The sequence below is a fragment of the Typopeltis vanoorti genome, chromosome 18 (assembly GCF_054136105.1).
Source record: "Typopeltis vanoorti isolate ZY-2024b chromosome 18, IOZ_Tvanoo_1.0, whole genome shotgun sequence".
NCBI classification, from domain to species: domain Eukaryota; kingdom Metazoa; phylum Arthropoda; class Arachnida; order Uropygi; family Thelyphonidae; genus Typopeltis; species Typopeltis vanoorti.
Window position 1 is genome coordinate 18,990,522 of NC_143566.1, and position 23,312 is coordinate 19,013,833.

At 35.3% G+C, this 23,312-nt stretch overlaps 1 protein-coding gene across 2 annotated transcripts in view; it reads left to right on the forward strand.

The window, feature by feature from the left end:
• aPKC (protein kinase C iota type) overlaps positions 1-23,312 on the forward strand; it is a 380,150-nt gene that overhangs the window by 70,672 nt on the left and 286,166 nt on the right. The window contains exon 4 of one of the 2 annotated variants that reach the window (XM_090408542.1): positions 1,424-1,513. The exons of the other annotated variant lie outside the window; for it this stretch is intronic. Within the exon in view, the coding sequence (XP_090264668.1) occupies positions 1,424-1,513 (90 nt within the window). The remainder of the gene's footprint in view (positions 1-1,423; positions 1,514-23,312) is intronic. 2 annotated transcript variants of the gene reach the window in all.

Below are 23,312 nucleotides of genomic sequence, written 5' to 3' on the forward strand. Positions count from 1 at the left end.
GTCAGTTAGAGAGCTTTGGAGACTTGCACTGGATGTGTTTAGGAGTACAACATCTGCAAAGAGCTAACTTTTATATCTCAGATTCTAATTTCAGGTTGAATGCCACCTTTCATAATGCAATCAATATAGATTATGAATAAGAGCAGAGATGATTTGCATCCTTGTCTTACACTTGATTTTACATCAAACCATCTTTCTGTATTTCTTTCAGTTTTAACTGTTAACTTACAACTATGTATTGTTTTGTATAATGTTTCACTTACCTCATAGAATTGTAGTGTATTGAAAAGCTTTTCTCTGGACACCTTTATATGCCTTTTCCAGATCTACAATACTTAAGTACACATCCTTGTCATATTGTCATAATTTCTTAACTGTTTATCATAAAATGAAAATGTGATCTTGACAACCTCCTTTTGGCCTGAATCCAGGTTGTTCTTTTCTGGGTTTCTCTTCCACAATTTTTCTTAGCTTGTTTTCAAGTATGCTTCCATAAATCTTACCTGGAACACAGTAGAGAAATTCTTCTGTAATTCTCACATTCAGCTTTATTCTTTTTTTTTATATATATATAAAATTTTTTATAGATGGAACTATGAGAGTTCTACTCAGTTAATCTTGAAATTTCACTTTATGACCAGGTCCTCTGAATTTGCAGTATAGCCACTGCGAAAGTTTTATACCTCCATGTTCAAGCATTTCTGGTCGAATATCATCAAATATCAAGTTTTAGATGGCTTTTTCTACTGATGTACTGATATGGTTTGTGAAGATTTGAGCTGAAAAAGTACATTCTCCACAGAAACTAATGAGTTGCATTTGAGGATAGGTCATTCATCAGCTTTTATAATTTTAATGCTGTTGTGGGTTTATTTAATCATACAGTGCTGTCTTGTATATGCATAACTTAGATGTTAATCTGATTTCAAAGACAGAGAAATCAATATTCATATCAAGTTTTATACCTGCATGTTCAAGCATTTCTGGTTGAATATCATCAAATATCAAGTTTTAGATGGCTTTTTCTACTGATGTACTGATATGGTTTGTGAAGATTTGAGCTGAAAAAGTACATTCTCCACAGAAACTAATGAGTTGCATTTGAGGATAGGTCATTCATCAGCTTTTATAATTTTAATGCTGTTGTGGGTTTATTTAATCATACAGTGCTGTCTTGTATATGCATAACTTAGATGTTAATCTGATTTCAAAGACAGAGAAATCAATATTCATGAGTTGCACTAGGTTGTTAATCCTGCTGTAATAATAATTATGATAAAATACTTATACTTGGTTGATCATTTCACTAAGACATTTACTTTTTTAAATTGAATGAGATGCAATTACATTTTAAATATCAGTTTAATAAAAAACAGCTGATTTGTCAAATATTTTGACACTGATTGGCTTCTGCTAATTATAGGTGATCCATGTGTGATTTCAACTCAGGCTGAGCTGGATGAAGCAATTAGGTTATATGAAATAAACAAAGATTCAGAAATCACTATACATGGTTAGTATGCAATCAATCATAACTCAGTAAAAGATAATTCCTTTCTGATAGTGCTTTAAATTTTTCATTACTCTAAAAACATTATGAAAAAAGTTGTTATTGCGATTCATGTGCAACCTTAAACTTGATCAGTGACATTGATATTGTTAGAAAGGAGATTAGAATGTAGATAAAGCAGCTTAATTATTATTTTATAATTTTTTTTAATGTCAACCTCACACAAGTGGTTACAAAATCTATAACCAGGTATTATGCATGGACAAGTGGTTAAAGAGAAAGAAGGTTAATTGTTTGGAAGTCAGTTTTTCATCTTCATCTTATGGAAAACAGTGGAAGAAGGCTATTCCAAAGAACAAAGTAAATGGAATAAAAGAGGAGGATGAGAAGTTAGTTCAGTAAGTTGGGCAGGAGTTATATTTAGAGGAATAGCATGGCATTTTGGTGGAGCAGCACTCATATCTGTAGAACAGGCAGAAACAGAACATCTTTGAAAAAGTAAGTGATGTGATTCTGTTGGGGCAGATCATCTCTTAGTATACTCCCCTCTTCTCAGTACCATCAAGTATTTGTAGGAAGTTCTGTGATGCATGACCCCAAATGTGAGAATAGTATTACAAGGTTTGATAAATTTTGGATTTATTCAATGTGTTAGGAGTTGTATGGGTACATTGTATGGTATGCCCAGGAAAGACCAGAATTGTTAGCCTTCCAAGAAGTAAAATCTGCTCTTGACTGGAGATTTGAATATCACCAAAGGCGAAGGAAATGAAGCAAGATCTTTCTTAGCTCAGGATGGCAGCATATACAACCAAAGCCAAATATCAAGTATTATGCAACAAACCAAGCTCCACATATTTTTCTCAAGTGCATTGAAGGATTCAGCTGAAAATGATCCTTGGCAGTGCAACAAAAAACGAGAATTTATATCAAGTCTGGTCTTCTCTAGTTAAACACAACACTCATGTGGTTACCATTAGTTTGTAGTAGACCATAACCTAGCAAACAATTTCATAGCAAGAGTGCACTTTCTATTGTAATTCATATTTCCAGATATTTCATTGTATACATTACCTGTTATAATCTGTTTTTTTTTTTTTTAGTTGATTTACATCTTCTGATGATGTGAAACACGGATTTCGCAAAACTAGTTGAGTAGTAAATAAATTATTTCTGTCCCATCTATTTATGTGGTAAGAATACTGACAACACATTTCTAGGTTGCTTCTGCACATGTATTGATATATTAGTATGACAACTTGTACATATGATATATATATATCAGTTCCATTCACAAAAGTTGTAAGTCTATTCTAAATTAGTCTTCTTAGCTTAGTGAGCAGGACAGATAGTCTAGAAGCTCTGTTCTAGAAACCAGGCTCTTTCAGTCCACTTCTGCTGTTGATTAATAAGCAGAATGGTTCTCTCACACTGCAATTCAATTACCACCCATGGGCATTCACAAGCATTCATGCTTGCAGTGGAATTTGAACATGGTTTATTGATTGAAGAGTGGAAGCACTGTCTACTATGCTAACTATACAAGCAAATGTAGGGCAAATGATAATTCTGCAATGCACATTTTGTGTACAGTTGAATGGATATTTGAAAGGGTGATTTAGTATCAATGCTGTTGCAGATTTTTTTTTTTTTTTTTCTGCTACAAGATTAGACAAAGCATACAGTGAACTATTCTTGGTATATGGGATGTGAATTGCCTTGGTTTTTCGATATAGGGGAGAAGATTGATATCCTACCTTTGAGTGATGTTACAACATACCATTTGATGTGAAAGAGATAGAAGCATAGGACAGAAGTTTAGCAAGGGACCAAAAATTCTAATTGCCATTTGAGTAGGAGGCAGGTTTTTTGCCCTTGGCACCCTAGAAATCAGATTTGAATTTGATATGGTGTATCCTAAGGGACTCACTTTAGTGAGTACGGGTGTGGCAAACCCGAGGTACCTGATGTTGGACCATGCCTTACTTCATGTAATATACATCTGTTATATTATCTGTAGACTGGTCCCTCCTCTTCCTCCCTTGATTCTTTCTTTCTTCAAAGAAAGGGCAAAGCTGGCTGTCTTCAATACAGTCTATGTCCCCATCCTCACCTATGGTCATGAGAGTTGGGTAATGACCGAAAGAATGCAGACACAAATCCAAGCGACTGAATTGAGGTTCCTTCGAGGGATTGCGGGGCTGACAAAACTCGACAGAGTCAGAAGCTCTGCAATTCGGGAAACCCTCAATACTCAACCGCTGCTTCTCCGTGTTGAGAGATCACAGTTATGTTGGTACGGGCACCTGGTCAGAATGCCACAAGAGAGGTTCCCTCAGTAGGCCCTCTTTGCCAAACCAGAGGGTGGGAGGCCACGTGGAAGGCCAAGGACTCGCTGGGTAGACTATATCCAAAACCTTGGGTGGACACGTTTGGGAATCCCACCAGAACACCTGAGCTTGGTGGCAGAGGATTGTGACCATTGGAAGTTCCTCTTGCAGCTTTTGCCCCCACAATCCAATTAGGAAGAGTGGGCCTTGAAGATGTATGTATGGTGTGGCTGCTAACTTCTGATGTTGGTACAATTGCAACTCTATTAGAATTATCGATCTTTCTCTTGATACAGATATTGATATCTGATATATTATGCATATCTATGCCTGCTTGAAGAAACTAACACTATTTCCATGTTTTTCATCCTGCAGCACAGGCAAACAAGCCAGCGTAACACATGCATTTACCATTTAATATACCTGGCCTCGAAGCAAACTAAGGCTGTGGCCTTAGTTGCTTCATCCTTAATTCCAAACAGCATCTTGAACTTTCAGCAATATGGGTGAAATGGTTATATGAATTTCACCATATCAACTCTGCAGTGGTGCAGGGGGAGGAAGGGGTCAACATAGGTATCTGTTATGGGTCCTTGCAAATTCAGACCAATTGCAGAAGTAACAGATCATGTGCCTTACAGCCCATCTAGAAATGTCAAATCAGTCTTCTCTGCATCTTCAGTATTGTATATACCACAGCAGGATGCCTTGGCAACAAAAATTCTGAAATTTACACAGGACCATCTTTCTGCAGTTCACCTGGAACATGTCATTATAATTGGTGACTGCACCTGTATCCCTGATCACAAAGTACAGATTTCATTGTGTTGAACATCATATCACACTGATCAACAACACCAAGGTGGGTATAAGGGGTGTTGACTAATGTGCTGGTGATGTTTAGCTTTGAACTATTTGATGTCTTTTAGTACCAACATGCACAAAAAGTCTTGCACTTGTAGATGAGCATAACAGTGGTGGACCTCAATACAAGGCTTGACTGGACAGATGTTACATCCTCATACTTGACCCTCTTACTAATAAGAGGGTAACTAGAGAACTTCTGAGGATCAAATTCCCCAACCACTCAGAAAAGCCTAGAAAATACATTAGCTGTAGAAAAGCTGAAAACAGCATGTAACTACTTGCCAAAAAAACAATTCTCTAGGCATGGACAAATTCAGAGTTCTTTCAGGTCTTATGAGATGAGCTTGGATTGCTCGTGTTTCAGACGGGTGCAGGAAGACACCTCCTTTAGTGAATTTCCATAATCTGTCTCAACTTTGGCTGCCTCATTCCCAGAAATGGAGATCAGACACGTTTATTAGAGGCTACATATAAATATAGCCCTACATCTCACACACATTTAAACTTACTATACAGGGAACTACTTCTATTGGTAAAGAAATATCAGCACATTACAGATAACCCTCGAATAACACGGATGTTAGGTTCCATAGAAATGCCACATTATATAAATTGTGTTATGCGAGACTCAGATTGCATAGAAAAAGTAGGGTTATGTTCTGAAATTGTTTTTTTTTTAATTATATAAACAACAATGATATAGCCAACAAAAATATATTTTTATTTAATTCAGGTAATTCATGTAAGTTAAGAAAACACATAAACTATGAAACAAATACATAGTATATAATTATAAAAATTATAAATTGTAAGTAGACTTCATTGCACATAATGCATAAATGTTTTAGGCAAAATAAAATAAAGTGCATATTTTAATCATCATCACTGTCTTCAAAAATAACATTTTGTAGATGTTCTCTATTTATGAGTGGCCAGACATCGTCATCATTTGTATAATTCTCATTGCATACTTTTGCAATTTTCAAGATTTTAATTTTTTTTTCGAGAGAGAAATTAATTTTGTTTTCAATGTTGGTTTTTTTCCCTTTCATTGCAGTTTTAGTGACCATTACTACAAAAATAATTTTTTTACATAAAAAAAGCATTACACATGTATGTAACTCACCACACTAGAAAATGAAGTGCTCAACTTGAGATTAACACAATTATGATTTTTAATGCACTTTCCTGGTCAGTTATTTGGGCTGGTTTAGTTATCAAGAAGTCAGTAATATGACCTTGCATACTACTATGCTGCAATTTTTATTAAGTTCATAATATGGAGCTAAACAAATATGCAATTGTCTCGTGAATTTTCCAGAGCACTCCATTCAGGGATCATTGTCTGTAAAATAACTTCCTAACTTTCTTGCCAAGTCCAATCCTTCTGCTAATTTCTTTAAACTGAATTCTTTAACAGATTCATTACAATCAGAATCTTTGGCAGAACTTTCTCCACTATTTGGTTTGACGTCAACTATTGATTGTACCAGTTCCTCTTCATTTAAATCTGTTTCCCCATCAACTAATTCACTAATTTCATTTTCAACCATATCGCAAAAGCCCTCTTCACCAAAAAATGTGTGCAACATTTATTATACGACTTAGCTCAGCATCCACTGGAGGTACGAAATTTTGTTCCAGAACAGCTTTAGGCCATATTTTTTTCCAGCAAGCATTCAGTGTAAAGGGTTGTAATTTTTCAATGGACAGAGAAATAATTTTCACACAATTCAATATTGAAAACTCTTACCATGCCTGAGGCAGTGTCATGTTTGGATTAGATTCCATTTTTTTCAAAATTAATTGGAATGTTTGATGAATATAATATGACTTAAATGTTGATATTATTCTTTGGTCAAGTGGTTGAATAAGTGAAGTAGTATTAGGCAGCAAAAAAGTTATTTTAATATTCAGATGGCTTAAATTTGTTGGGTGGCCTGGTTCATTATCTAAAATTGGTAGAATTTTAGATAACGCACCAGGTATTAGATATTTTAGTTATTTAGACAAACCAATTTTCAAACATGCTAGCTGTAACCCATGCCTATTTGTTGGCCTGCCAATAAACAAGTAGGGCAGACTTGTTGAGCCCTTTCATAGCACGAGGATTTGAGGATCAGTTAATAAACATTGGTTTTTGTCATGTAATCACCTGATGCATTACTATGAAATAGTAGAGTACTTCTATCTTTGGAAACTTTGAATCCAGGAGCTGATCTTTAATTTTTTGAAATATAGGTGTGTTTTGTCATTTTTTTCCAATATAATTCGTATTCATCTGCATTGAACACCTGGTCTGCACTATAAAACCTTCTTCAATGATATTTAAAAGTTCTCCTGGGTATTTCTGGACAGCTTCTACATTTGCTGATGCTGATTATCCCTGGATTTTAAGATTATGCAAAGAAAACTGCTTTTTAAAGTTTTTGAACCAACCCTTACTGGCACAAAATCCATGCTGAGAGCTTTCTTCTGAAGAATTATGATCAAGATCTTTTAAATGTTTATAAACTTTGAGAGCTTTTTGTTTAATAAGATTTCCATCCAAAGGAATTTTCTTTTGAGTGCAATCTTCTATCCAAATCATTAGAGATTTCTCCATTTTTATCATTAGAATATTGCATACGCGAGCAACGCGCTTTGCACTTACTGTTGATCCAGCAATAACACTTTCTCAGATTTTATGTTCATTTTGTTTGATTGTTCAAATTGTTGATTCATTTAAATTCAAAGTCCTTGCAACAACTCCTGGTTTTTCTCCATTTTTCAACTGATCCACGATTTTAATTTTTTTCTTCGAGAGAAATGAATTTTCTTTTCAATGTTTGGTTTTTCCCCTTTCATTGCAGTTTTAGTGGCCATTACTACAAAAATAAATTTTTTACATAAAAAAAAGCATTGCATATGTATGTAACTCACCACACCAGAAAATAAAGTGCTCAACTTGAGATTAACACAATTATGATTTTTAATGCATTTCCTTGCAGAAAACAAAGACAATTTTCAACAATAAACACTTTATATGGTGAACAATTAAAGGACATTTCCCCTAATATAAATTCATTACTTATAACTACATGTACAGCAATAAACACTTTATACAGTAAACAATTGACACTACACAAAAGAAATATGTACATATGCTAAAGGTATTTACTCCCATATAAATTCTCTACTTATAACTACATGTACAATACGGGCAGTCACTTATTTAATGAAGATAAAATTAGATTTTTAAGGCACGCGGTGAAAAAGATAAAGGGTTACTACCATTTGTAGGCTGTTTATATCAAAATCGCGTTGAACAAGGGTTACTGCAATTTGTAGACCATGTTATATTAAAACCGCATTGTATAAATTAAGTACCGCATTATATGAGAGTTACCTATACTTGACTCGCAAAGAATAAAGTAAGGCTGTCCTCTCACACAAATGTTGTATACACTGGCTATAGATCCTTTTCTGGAAAAACAGTGCTAGATTGAAATGTTATTGATTCAAATAGCAGACTGTTACTCTGCTCACATGTATCCTATGGGGAGGGGAAGGATACAGGATATTATTATTTGACACCTCCAGGGAGTCCAAGGACTCATCGAGGGAGGGCACCTGCTCAACAACTCAATCTCCACCATTCAATCACCAACTGACCATAACTACACCGCCATCTACTGCCAATCATCACTGGGTATTTCCACAGGCAATCACAAACATCCATGCCCACGGCAGGATTCGAACTCACAGCCTTTTGACCGGAGAGCGGATATGCTATCCACTCGACCAACCAGTCGGCCATATATTATGATAGTAATACATGAAAATGTTACATCATTACTAATTTTCAGTCAACAATTTTTCTCCAACTTAATCTGTTACCTGTCAAGACTTCAATATTATCAGATCTTATATTTCTGTCTTCTAAGGCAGTTTCATGATCATGATCTAAGGCTAGATCATGATCTTCCTCTGTGTCTCGTTTTCCTGTTAACCTGGCAAAAAAACACTTGTTTTGAACATCTTTCCTCTCCCATTCTGTTTAAGTGACTATACCACCCAAGATTAGCTCTTCTAACACATTTTTGAATGCTAACAATGTCATCTTCATTTTTAAAATGAAACTGCCATTGATTCTGTCTGTTCACTCCGCTAATCTTTCTCAGAACTCATATTTATAGTATCCAGGTATTGATGAAATATTTTCTTTCTAACCCTGTTTTCAGATCTATAAATTAAAATAGTTTGAACACTGTCTTGTATACATCTAGTTTTACAAATTGACTAATTTTTCTTTTATTCCATATAAATTTACTCAGTTGACTTCCTACCATACTGGCTTTCTGTTTATTTCTATATTTAATTTACCATTTTTGCTAAAAATTGTACAGGATATGATAGTACTACATGAAAAAAATTACATCGTTATTAATTTCCTATCTACAATTTTCCTCCAAATCAGTCTGTTACTTGTCAAGACTCCAACATTATCAGATCTTATATTTCTATCGTCTAAAGCACTTTGTACAGTATCAATCCACCTATATCTTGGTCTTCCTCTAGGTCGTTTTGCTGCCAACCTGGCAGAGAACACTTGTTTTGCTAATCTTTCCTCGCCCATTCTGTTTAAGTGACCATACCACCTGGGATTAGCTCTGCTAACACATTCCTGTATGCTGACAATGTCAAGTTCTTTCCTAATATCCTCATTTTTAATATGATATTGCCATTGATGCCATCTGTTCACGCCTATAATCTTTCTCAGGACTCTCGTATCTGTGGTCTCTAGTCTTTGGTCAAGTGTTTTACTTCTGACCCAGCTCTCAGATCCATAAGTTAAAACTGGTTTGAACACTGTCTTGTATACAGCTAATTTAGTGTTCTGACTAATTTCTTTCTCATTCCATATGAATTTATTCAATTGACTTCCCACCATACCAGCTTTGCTTATTCTGTTGTCTATTTTTATATTTAATTTACCATCTTCAGTAAAAATCGTGCCTAAATAGCTGAAATGTTTTACTTGTTCCACAGGTTCTCCATTCACAACACAATTGACATTTTCAACGATTCTGCCTATTTTCATTATCTTTTTATTGCTGAACTTCATACCACATCTATTACAATGGTTATTTAATTTAGTCAGTGAATCTTGCAGACTAGTATCGGATTTATTTAGAAGTATAACATCATCCGCATAAAGCAAAGAGCTGACATTAACATCCCAATTTTGATATCATGTTTAATACCACTTTCCTTCATAATGTGATTCATATAGATAATGAATAACAGAGGGGATAATGTACATACTTGTCTCACACCAGATTTAACATTAAACCATCTTCCTGTACTTCCTTTAATTCTAACTGCTGACTTACAACTCAAATAAAGACTAAGTATTGCTTGATATAATGCCCCATTGACACCATATAACTGCATCGTATTGAATAGCTTCTCTCTTGGCACCTTGTCATATGCCTTTTCCAAATCGACAAAACTTAAATACAGATCTTTGTTATATTCCCATGCTTTCTCGACTATTTGTTATAAAGTGAAGATGTGATCCTGACAGCCTCTATTTGACCTGAATCCAGCTTGTTCTTCACCCAGCTTTTCTTCCACAATTTTTCTCAATCTTTTCTCAAGTATACTTGCATAGATCTTGCCAGGAACACTCAGTAGGGAAATACCTCTGTAATGCAGAGGTATTTCCCTACTGAGGTATTTTCCATATATAAAATTTCCTTTTTATATATGGGTACTATGAGAGCTCTACTCCAGTCATTGGGAATTCGTCCCTCTGTCCAGGCTTTCTGAACTATGCAGTGCAGCCACTGTAAGACTCTTATACCACCATACTTCAGCATTTCTGGTCGAATATCATCTACTCCTGCTGCCTTTCCACATTTCAAGCCTTTGATGGCTTTTTCTACTTCAAGTATGGATATGTATTCCTGACTGCATGCCTGGTCAGTGTTTTTTACCACTGTGCTGTCATCACTGCTTGTTTCATTTAGCAGTTTTTCAAAGTAATTACTCCATACTTCAAGGATATCTTTTTCTCCCATTTTCATGTCACCTTTATCATCTCTAATTCCTTTTACAGCACTCTTTCCTCCATTCTTAAGCTTCTTCAACAACCTCCAGAATATTTTGCCACCTTCTTGATATTTATTTTCTATATTCTTGCCAAAGTCCTCCCATGACTTTTGTTTAGCTAGTTTTACACAGTGTTTAGCATTCTTGCATTTGTCTCTGTATTCTCTAAGAGCACAAGTTGACTTATTTGACAGGAACTTTTGGTATGCTTTCTTCTTTTCCTTCACTGCCTCATTAACTTCCTGTATCCTCCAGGGAGTTCTGATTTTTTTATCCTTACAGATAACCTCACCACATGCCTCTCTGGCAGAATCAATCAATGTTTTCTTCAGAGTTTGCCACTGAATCTCCAAGATTTGATTCCTGTTCTCAAACTCTTTCATTTTTTCTTCAATAATCTTTGTGTATTTTAGCCTACAGTTCACATCTGAGAGCTGCTCTACTTTTATTCGCTTTAAAACTTTCTTACATGTTCTTCTTTTCAATATGGAATTCAATTTTATCCTGCTCAAGACTAAATAGTGATCACTTCCAATTTCAAATCCTCTGTACACTCTGGTGTCCTGCACCAGGGAGAAAACATCACTATCAACAATAACATAATCAATGAGACTTTTCTTATTCCTAGCCTCTTCTCTCCATGTGAATTTGTGCACATTTTTATGTTGGAACATGGTGTTATTAATAACCAGTCCATGTCCTGAGCAGAAATCCAACAGATATTTGCCATTATTATTAGCTTTGCTCTTTTCTCCAAATTTTCCCAAAATATTTTTGTATGTCTCACAATCATTTCCTGCTCTGTTATTTAGATCCCCAACAAGGACCAACTTTTCATTTTTCATTGTGTCAGTTGCTTTTTCTAAAGCCTCAAAAAATCCCTCCACTTCTACCTTAGTAGAACCTTCTGTGGGACCATAGGCACAAATAAGTCTCATTGTCCAGTTCTCCATTCTCATATTTGCCCACATTACTCTACTTGAGACTGACTGCCATTCAAGAAGATTAGCCTCGTATTTTGTGTTGAATACTATGGCTACTCCTTCTTTTCCTTGATTGTCATTGCCTGAATATAACATTTTGTATTTATTGCTGAGAAAGATCTCACCAGTTTTGGTCTTTTTTGTTTCAGTCACCCCTATTATGTCGATCTGGCACTTATCTAATTCCTCAGCTAGCTCCATTTCTTTGCCATTCAGGCTTCTTATGTTGATAGTACCGATCTTTAACTCTGGTGATGTTGAGTTGGGGATTATTTTCAGATTTGTTCCAGTAGCTGACTTTTCGATGTTCGCCCTGGTTCCCTGGCGAAAACAATGGGGGCCTTGTTTAACCGGGCGACGCCCCAGCCGGCATGAAATTTTTTCATGTTGTACCATCATTCTATATTTTGGTTCAACCAATAAGAATACAATTTGGTCGGCTAAATCCCAAATTGCCAGCCCATCCTCGTCCATTCAGTATCCAAGTAGATACCCAACAGGGTGCACCACGAGAAGGTGAGGATTGGATATTAGGTCAGAAGCACTGGTCAGTTCTCCGCATTCCTTTAAAGGCTATGTGGAGGTCTCCTCTCAGTTATACAGCTTTGACCCTTAAGCACTCCTTTCTTATTATAGTATATTCAATTTATTTACCACCAAGTGCTGAGTTAAATGAAATTGATTTGATGGGTGACTTTAATGGTCAAAAATGCTCTATGGGGTAGTGCCAACACTAATAGATGAGGTCGAATCATTGAAAGAATTCTTGATAATAATAACAACCTCTCCCTTTTAAATAATAAACTCAATGCTTTCTTCTATATACCTACCTGTTCATATTCTGTAATTGATCTTACAATCTGCTACCCTTCCATTCTTCCACTGCTCACGTGGGACATTGAAGAGAACATATATGGAAGTGATCACTTTCCTGTTTTCTGCACAATGTCTTCACAGGAACCATGTTCACCCGCATGGATACCTGTGTGGAAAATGGACCAGGCTTACTGGAACACTTTCCCTCATCTTGCAAAATTTAATGCTGATGCTATCAGTCAAACGCCTATCAATGAAGCGGTAAAATTTATAACAGAGTGCATTGTCCAGGCAGGAGCAGCCTCCTTCCCATAAATATCATCTCAGTTTCCACTCTATCCAAACCCTTGGTGGAACCCAGAATGTCAGACAGCCAAAAAAAGATCAACATAGAGCATGGGATATATTTCGTGGATATCCCCACATCAAACCTTATAGCTTTCAAGCATGCTCAGGCCAAAGCACGCTATGTCATTAGAGTCAAAAACAATCATGGATCCAATTTACTACATCAATTAATCAAATAACCAGTCCAAAAATTGTATGGGATAAAATCCGGAAAATGAAAGGCAGATATAGAACACATTGTTTGTTTACCTTAGACCATAATGGAAGTGTTATTGCTGATCCCAAAACCATTGCAGACACTCTGGGAGAAAATTTTGCCAGAATCTCAGTAACAGCTTCATATCCTCCTGAATTTTTAATTCTGAAAGAACAGCAAGAGAAACAAAGGCTAAATTTTTTTAACCAATGCTCTTGAGCCATACAATCAGCCATTTGTTAAGGAGGAACTGAAAAGAGCTCTCCTGTCTCGCCCTAGTGCAGTAAGGCCTGATGACATTCATTATGAAATGATAAAACATCTACCATCATCTTCTATGGATCTCCTTCTCTTACTATACATGCAGAGGAAGAGTTTCCAAATTCTTGGCATAAGTCAATTGTCATTGCTATTCTAAAACCAGGAAAAGATCCAACACAAGTAAATAATTATCAACCCATTGCTCTGACCAACTATCTTTGTAAGATACTAGAGAAAATGCTTAATGGCAGACTTCTCAGGTATTTAGAAAGCAATAATCTTCTCTCCAATACACAATGAGGGTTCCGTAGACATCGCTCAACTTTAGACCATTTGGTTTGTTTAGAAACTTGTATAAAAGATGCATTTCTGAAGCACGAACACCCCTTGTTTCAGTTTTTTTTTTTTTTTTTACATGGAAAAAAGCTTATGACAGCCTGGAGATATGGCATATTAAAATACCTCTATAACGTAGGTCTCAGAGGACACCTTCCTATATTTATTAAAAGCTTAAAAACTTTCCTTCCAGGTGAATTTTCCAAGTCAGATAGTGGGAAGTACGCTATCTCGACCATATCTTCAATAACAAGGTGTTCCCCCAAGGCTCTGTCTTAAGTGTAACCCTTTTTGCTATTAAAATCAACCCAATCATTGAACGGCTTCCTCCCACTGTAGACAGTGCTCTATATGTTGATGACTTCACAATTTACTGCCACTCCCGTAACATGAGGGTAACAACTTCGGCAAGAAATTGATCATGTTTCTCTGTGGGCTCTTAGTAATGGGTTTAGGTTTTCAACAGAAAAAAGTGTCTGTGTACACGTCTGTTGAAAATGGACTCTTCACCTAAATCCTGAATTAAGAATGCGACGCACTATTATTCCAGTAGCTACAGAAGCCAAGTTCTTGGGACTGATCTTTGATAGTAAACTTACATTTCTAGCACACATTCGTCAACTAAGAGAAAAGTGCAAGAGAGCATTGAACCTTCTTTGCACTCTATCCTATGCTGAGTTGGGTGCTGATTAAGCTTTATTGTTCCATCTTTATCAGGCACTTATACATTCAAAGCTGGATTATGGGTCTCAAGTCTATGGTTCTGCAACACAGAGTAACCTGTGATGGTTGGATTCCATACATCATCAGGGTATATAGATAGTTACTGATGCCTTTTGCACATCACCCACTCAGAGTCTTTATGTTGAAGCAAATGAACCAGCTCTATCACTTCGATGGAAACGGTTGTCTTTTAATTATGCCCTAGAGATAAAGTCTCTCCCAGATCATCCTACATGGACTAGTCTCTTTTCTCTGCACTGGGAAGCTCAATACCAAACACTTCAAACTGCCATACGTCCTTTTGGTATGCGTGTTAAAGAGACTATGCAAGCTCTTGGTATAAATGTTGACAACATTGCCTACACTAAACATAACAATCCCTCTATGGCAGGTTTGCACACCATCCTGCAGCTTCTCACTTTGTCAGCCACAGAAATCTCATACTCTATCATCTGTTTATCTCCAATTGTTTAATGCACACAGAGCAGCACACTCTGATTTCTTGCCCGTCTATACTGATGGCTCAAGAACTAATACCTCTGTTGGCTGTGCTGCTGTGTTTCTTGACATTATTATCTCCAACTAGATCTCACCTGATTGCAGTAATTATACAACAGAGTTACATGCCATTCAGCTTGCACTTGTTAATATAAAAGAAAACTGCTACCAAAACTATAATTTATACAGACTCATTGAGCTCTTCACTCCTCTCCTATGTATAATCCACATCCAGTACTTTGAGGCATTACACCTGTTTCACAAAATGAAAATCCTTAATCTTGATGTTTGGTTGTGCTGGATTCTCAGCCACATTGGAATTAAGGGAAATGAGGCTGCAGATGCAACTGATAAATCAGCTCATCAGCTCATTAAACCTGAAATTAAGCATTGGCATTCTAGTCAACAAATAAAGAGAAGAGAGGAAGTTATTCTCACTAGGCTCTGCATAGGTTAGTCATCTTACACATTCTTATTTACTGAGAGCTAATGACCCTCCCTTCTGTGAAAAATGCAGTACACATCTCACTATTAATCATATACTGGTAGAGTGCCAGCACTTTGCATGAGAGAGAGGGATGAAATTTTTGCCTACCTGGCCAGACCATATACACTCAGGCATATGCTGACAGACTTGGGCAGATTGCACGATGTTTTTAATTTTTTACAAAGAATTGTTTTATACGAACACATGTGGCTCTAATTTTGTTAATATGTAAATACCACACTGCCAAACTTAATTTTTATGATTCTTTCTTTTAAGGTTACACGGTGATCAGCATTCATATTTACGAATTTAGGGACACAAAACACGTGTGTTGAAATTATTATTTTACTAATTATTAATAAAATAACACTTGACGTTTCGACCCCTGTATTGAGGTCATCATCAGAAGGATAAATGTGTAATAGGGAACCAAGCTACATACTCTTGCACGCTCTATAAAGGTAAATTAAATCTATGCTGTTAATTAATCTGTTTCTTAGCCTGACCTCTAGTGATAATTAAATAAGATAAAATAAAAATAAATAAATAAAATAAAAAAATTTTTTTGAATTAAATAAAAAATTTTTACATAATTAATAAATAAAAAACTACAATAAACTCTACTAAAGTCCTCATGTACTAAGATTCTTCTGGATTTGTACAGTTCAGATTGTTATACTATGATCTTTTTCAGGACTAGTACAGTTCAAACTGCTATTGAATGTTAAGGGGAAAAAAAAAAAAAAAAACACCTCACCAAGTCAGTCTTCTTGTAGTGGGATTTTTCTTTGGTTTGTTCTGGTTGCTATAAAGGTTGCAAATGGGTCCTCCACATTCTTGGAATGGTTAGGCCATCATTTTTGTTCAGATTTGGATTATGTTTGAGCATTTCACATGCTTCTTTAAATTTCCTCTCGAACCAGGTTTTGGTGCAGTGTAGGGACTTCATAGTTTTCCAATCACTTAATTTTTTTGTTTAAGAACAACGTAGTGACAAATTGATGGATCCAAAGTATAGGTTAAGACGAATTAGGATCCAGCAATAGGGAACCAAGCTACCTGCTCTTGCACTACATTGTTCTTAAACAAAAAAATTAAGTTGCTAGTTGATTTCTAATCCAAATATAGAGAAAATTTGTATTTATTGACTGCGCCACTCTATATCTAAATTAGTCCAAGAATTAAAGTAAAACCAACTCTCAACTATTTCCCTTTTATGTGTTATTATTTTGTGCATACATATTATTTACTATTTTTTTTTTTTACTAATTAGGTATTGCTGTAGGACACCTTGTATTTTTGTGTAACCTTCTTGTAATTTTGTTTATATATAGATATCACATTGCCAAATTTTATGTTTATGCATGCATGTGTTTATTAATTCCTTTTTGCCTATTTATGTATGACTGTGAAAACATCTGTTATAATTTTAACTATATGTAGATACTGCATTCCTTGGCTTGGTGTCTTGTGCACACATTTTGTTTATTTAACTTGCATTGTTGACAATTTTTGTACTACTCTAACCTTTAACCTTGTGTGTTGCTGTGCCCTCTCTGTGCAAATTCTGGTGTTGTTTCACTTTGTAGAATCTAATTTTTGTACATGCATATTGTTTACAATTTTCTTTAACTGCTTTATGTATATTTGTAACCTTATTATGGCAATATACGACCTTTGTAGTTTTTGTGCCAAATAAACTATAAACCAACCTTCTTTCCTTAATGGTCTCTATAACTTCCCGAGTCCATCAAGGAGTTCTGATTTTTCTGTCTTTGCAGACAACCTCACCACATGTCTCTCTAGCTGAATGAATGTTTTTTTTTTTTTTTCCCCATGTTTTACCATGGAATCTCCAAGATTTGGTTGTTGTTTTCAAATGCTTTCATTTTTCCTTGAATAATATTTGTGTATTTTAGTCTAAAGTTCACATCTGAACACATTGATTAATTTTAAAACTTTCTTACACACTCTTCAGTATGAAATTAAATTTTTTTCTGCCTAAAACTAAATGGTGATAACTATAAGGTAACACTTATGCCACAGTAAATAACTTTTTTTATTAAATAAATATTTTGTCTTTTGTATCATAAGACATCATCAGTAAAATTTTCGAGCACCATTAGGAATTGAATTAAAAAATGATAATGCACATATTTAGATTAGAATCCCCCTACATATACAGTAATGTGTTCGTGGCTTAAAACTAATGAGCTGAAATTAAAACTAAATAAATTAAAACATAACAGCAAAATCTACTTAATACAATTAAGGAAACAATTTCTCAACCTTTTGAAATAGTGAGACAGTCAATTAAGATTAGATCTATGAAGTAAGGCTTCAGCTTTCTTTATATAAACATTCATGTTTATACATAGATCTATGTAGCAACTTAGCTTTGTTGCATTGGATCCTGTGATTAGCATTTTCGTTACTATGTTCTGTAGGGCAAGATTTGATGAGATGGATGTGGACTTGATGTTCAGAGATCCATTTATTTGTAAATCTTCTTGTTTGTCTGTATATGATGTACCATAAGAACATGGTACTTCGCCATGTTCTTATGGTAAATATGCCAGTAGCATCATTGGTGAGAGTTTGTATTTTGGAGAAGGTAACAAGTTGCATATTTGGTTAGAGGATTTATAGGTAGCAATGAGTTGATATTTTTTCATAATAGAATGAAATTTTCATTTCAATAAAATTCAATTAAATTCCATGTTGTGCAAGGCCAGATTTATGAAGTTTGATGAGATGGATGTGATCTTGATGTTCAGTGATCCATTTATTTATACATTTTCCTGTTTGTCCATAGTAAGACAATTTACGTGAACATGGTACTTCGTATATGCCACATAGCAATATTGGGTTTATACGGGGGTGGTCTGAAAAGTTCTCGACCTAACAACGAAAAAACATATTTATAATTTTAAGATTTTTTTTTTTTTTTCAACATAATCTCCCTTAAGACTAATACATTTATTATAGCAATGCTCTATCTCCATTATCTCGTCCCTGTAGTGGTTCTCAATAAGATCTGCAAAATACCTCTCTAGAGGTGCACTAACCTCTTGATTCAAAGAAAAACACTGACTGGCAAGGAAGAGTTTGTTTTGGGAAGAGATAGAAGTCAGAGGGAGCCAAATCTGGGGAATAGGGTTGAATGTTCCAACAATTCATAGTGCAGATTCTTTAATTTTTTTATTACCAAAACACCTTTGTGGGCAGGTGCATTGTCATGATGCAAGATGATTTTTTTCTTCTGCAAACCAGGTCTTTTCCGAAGAATTTTTTCATCTAGTCTGGTTAAAAGATCGGAATAATATTCCCCGGTTATTATTTTACCATTTTCAAGATAATTAATAAACAGAATGCTTTTAGCATCCCAAAACACCGATGCTGACCTTTACTGCTGATGGAACCGACTTTGTCTTCTTTGGTGCTGAACAGCTGGCTTCTGTCCACTATTTTGACTGCTTTTTGGATTCTTGTGTGTAATTGTGAATCCAAGTCTCATCCATAGTAATAAATCAACTCACAAAATCAGTTTTATTCTTGTTAAAATGCTCCAAACACTGTTCAGAGATTTTCATGCGAGTTCATTTTCAATTTACTGTGAGCAAGCACAGCACAAAACTTGCACAAAGCTTTTTCATTTGCAATTCTTCATGCAAAATATATCCTACACATTCTTTTGAAATGCATATAGTCTCAGCAATTTCACTTATTTTGACTTGCTTGTCATCCAATACCATATCATGCACTTGATCAATGATTTCTGGTGTTACACTTTTTGTACATCCTTCATGTGGGTCATCTTCAAGGCTGGTATATGGCCACGTTTAAACTCATCAGCCCATTTCTTAATTGTCGAAACTGAAGGAGAAGAGTGCGATAAACTTTTATGAACTTCGAATGAGCTTTTGGCATTAAACCTTTTCCAAAGAATTTTATAACCGCACGATATTCAGTTTTATCGATTTCAAGGGATACAAACACTTTTGCTTCAGACAGCTGTTTAAAACAAACTACTTGATAGAATGACTTTCAATTTCACATGGATGCTTATGACAAATGTACCAACTTAGAAAAAAAAAAAATCTTGCTGATAGTGTTGTCATCTATGGTCGAGGCAGAGAACTTTTCAGACCACCCTTGTAGGTAGCAATTAGTTGATATTTTTTCAAAAAGTATCATTATGAAAAAATGTTTTATTGAAATGAAAATTTCATTCTATTATGAAAAAATATTGATTCATTGCTACCTAATCATGAACCAAATTTGCAACTTGCTACCTTCTCCAAAAGGCAAACTCTCACCAGTGATGCTACCTGACATATGACATACCATGTTCTTATGGTACTTCATATATGTACAAACAGGAAGATCTATAAATAAATGGATCTCTGAACATCAAGACCACATCTGTCTCATCAAACTTCAAATCTGGGTCTGCAGAACATGGAATTGAAAATGCTAACCATAGGATTATATGGAATAACGCTAAGCTGCTGCATAGATCTATATATAAACATGAATGAACATTTATATAATGAAAGTGCTGAAACCTTTAATTTGAATAGTCGTTTCAATTAAGATTAGGTCTGTGAAGCGACTATCTCACTATTCCAAAATTTTGGGAAATTGTTATCCTCAATTGTATTAAATAAATTTAGCTGTTATAATTTAATTTAATATTACAGCCCATTAGTTTTAAGCTATGAACATGCGACTGTATATGTAGGGGAGGGATTCCAATCTAACCATGTGCACTACTTTTTTTAATTCAATTCCTATTGCTGCTTGAAAATTGTACTGATGATGTCTTATGATATATAAGACAAAATATTTTCATAATAAAAAAAGTTATTTAATGTGGCATATGTGCTTCCCCACAGGTTACACTATATAAGAAAAACCAAATGGTGATTATTTCCAATTTCAGATCTTCTGTATTCACTTATGTCTTGAACCATTGGAAAACATAGCTATTAACAATAACATCAGTGTGACTCATATTTCTCATATATATATATTCTTTGTCTCTCTCTCTCTCTGTGTGAATTTATGCATATTTTTATGTTGAATCATGTTGTCAGTAATAACTGGTTCATATCCTGAAGGAACTTAACATTATTATTATTAGCTTTGCTCTTTTCTCCAAATGTTTTCTCCAAAACATTTCATACTCTGCTGTTTAGATCTGTAACAAAAGATCACCTTCTCCTTTTTCTTTGTCAGTTGACTTCTCTAATGCCTCAAAAAATTTCTCCACTTCTTCCTTAGTAAAACCTTCTGTGGGACCATAAGCACAAATAAGTGTCATTGTTCAGCATCCCTATACTGATATTTGTCCACATTGTTCTACTTGAAGATTATCATCATATTTAGTGTTGAATACTGTAGCTACTCTTTTCCCTGATTGTTATTGCATGAATTTATAGTCTGCCCACAGTTGAGAGAACCGTAGCTGACAGAGTGCCAAGAAGAGTCAATTCATATTGAAGGGGAGAAATAGAATAACAGATGTATGAATTTGTCACTAAATTGCAAAATTACGTGCTTTGTATGTAAAGTTTTCCAACTGTTATACAATCAAAATGGTTGACATTTTAAAAACTAGAATGTTCATTAAAAGAAAAGCTAATTTTCCAACATGTTCTTTTCCATTGATGCTTCTTATGATGATAGTACTAATCCTGAGCTCTGCTGATGTTAAGTTGGGATGTATTTCAGGATTTGTTCCAGTAGTTGACTTTTCACTGTTCACGCTGTTCCCTGATGAAAACAGTTTTACCTTGTTTAAAACTCCTTCCACTTATATAGCTTTGATTCTTAAGCATCCCATGCAGAAGCCTCTGGATCAGAATTGAGGAAAAACCAGTAACTCATGGGCAGAGAACTGGAAAGCCAGAACTAATTATAGCTGATCAAATAAGGTTTAAAAATGCTTGGGGTCAACCTAGGCAGAATCCCCAATGTTTAGCATGGTGTATTGGATAGAGCTACTGTTTCTTTTTTATTCTTGGATTCAGTCCTGTTGACCTCACCATGTGCTATTTTTATTTGATGCATGCAATTACTTGCACCATTTATACAGTACTCTTTTGATTCTAAGTGGTTTATTTCTTAAATTTTAAGATAATATTTGAAACTAAACTACAAATTGGCTTGCACAATGCTTTTATATCTCAGGATATTACACGCATAACTTGTTCCACTAAATTTATTAATCCTGTTAACTATTTAACTCATTAAGAGAGTGTCTTCAGCCATCTTTAACTTTTAAAAAAAAATGTAATTTACAAAAATACAAATATATATAAGATAAATTCATTAGGACATAACTAATCCAGCACCAATATGGGAAACCTCTCTGCCCCCCCCTCCAATCCATTTGCTTCCTAGAAAACAAAGGAAATGGCAGGAAACAGAACACAAAAAAGTGGGAAATAGAACAAAAGATGGTGGAAAATAATTGATAACAGAATACCAAGCACACAGAATAGCATTACAAAGTACAATTGTAAACAGTGATGGAAGACACAAGAAAGAACTCCAAAAAAAGTATGAAATTATGAAAATAAATTCAAAATTAATCCATTATAATGTGTCCAGTAGCAAGTCTTATACGTTGGTCATACATAACTGGTAATTAGTTTACGGAATTAACAACGCATATAAAGTATATTAATTAAAGGTAACTTTAATGAATAACTTCTATATTTCGGCAACGTCATGTTGCCATCTTCAGGAACATAAAGATATGGTATGTGCACGCAGGCACTAACCAAAGCAAATGAGGAAGAAAGCGAGAAACTAAGATTGTTCCTAAAGTCCTAATGGTGCCTGGGCTAATTTGGTTGTCTTGGCAGTTGGGCTGAAGTTCTCATAATGTAAGTCTCCCAAATTTGGGGCAGTTTCATGCACCCAAATTTGTTGAGATTAGGAACATTTTTTAGAGCTGCTGATGATTCCTTGAATAATCTTTCGTATTTAAACTTGCTGCGGTGTATTATTTTTGTTTTCTTCCAACGAATTCTATGGTGGGTATCTAAGGCATGGTCTGCCAGCCCAGAGTGGCTGTACTGGGGAAACCGGATGTAGTCTTTGTGTTCTGAAATCCTGATATTTGCTGTTCTGCCTGTTTGACCAAAGCAGGACAATTTGCAGCTGCAAGGGACCTGGTATACACCAGGTAGGTCTAGGGGAAGTGGTTGGTCTTGACCAACATATAAGCCTTGCTACTAGAATTATGATCATCCACGGAGATTCCATCGCACGAAAGGCCCGTCAATACGGCATAGAGGTTGAAGATATGGAGACAACTAAATTGTCTGACGTTCCTAAAACGGGATAACAAGGTAATCCCTAATTGTGTTAAATTGAAGCACCGTTTTACTTCACAGAAAGCTCTGCGCATTTATAATCGCACTAGCTTCGCCCTATTAAGAGAACAAATTACTGCGACGCGTGTTCTCCTTGCTGACGAAAACAAAACCATACGGGCGCTAGAGGAAGAGCTTTCGAATACACTCGGCCATGATCTTTGGACGATACTTTATGACGTCTCATGTGCATTGGCAAGAAAAGAATTCGAAAAAATACGAAGTCGGCACTTGAAAAAATACGAAAACCTGATGAAGAATTCTACTTCCTTACCACAGCCACCACTCAACACTGTAGTCAACCTCTCGTCGGTAGTTTTAAAGCCTGAAGCACTCACCGCACTTGCACGTGGTCACAATTTCGCCCTAGCACCTAAAAGAATACCTGCCGAGGAAATCATGATCCAAATAGAACGTGGGATTCGTAACCTTCCCAACCATATCAACAGTAACGTCAAACTGGATGTAGTCGG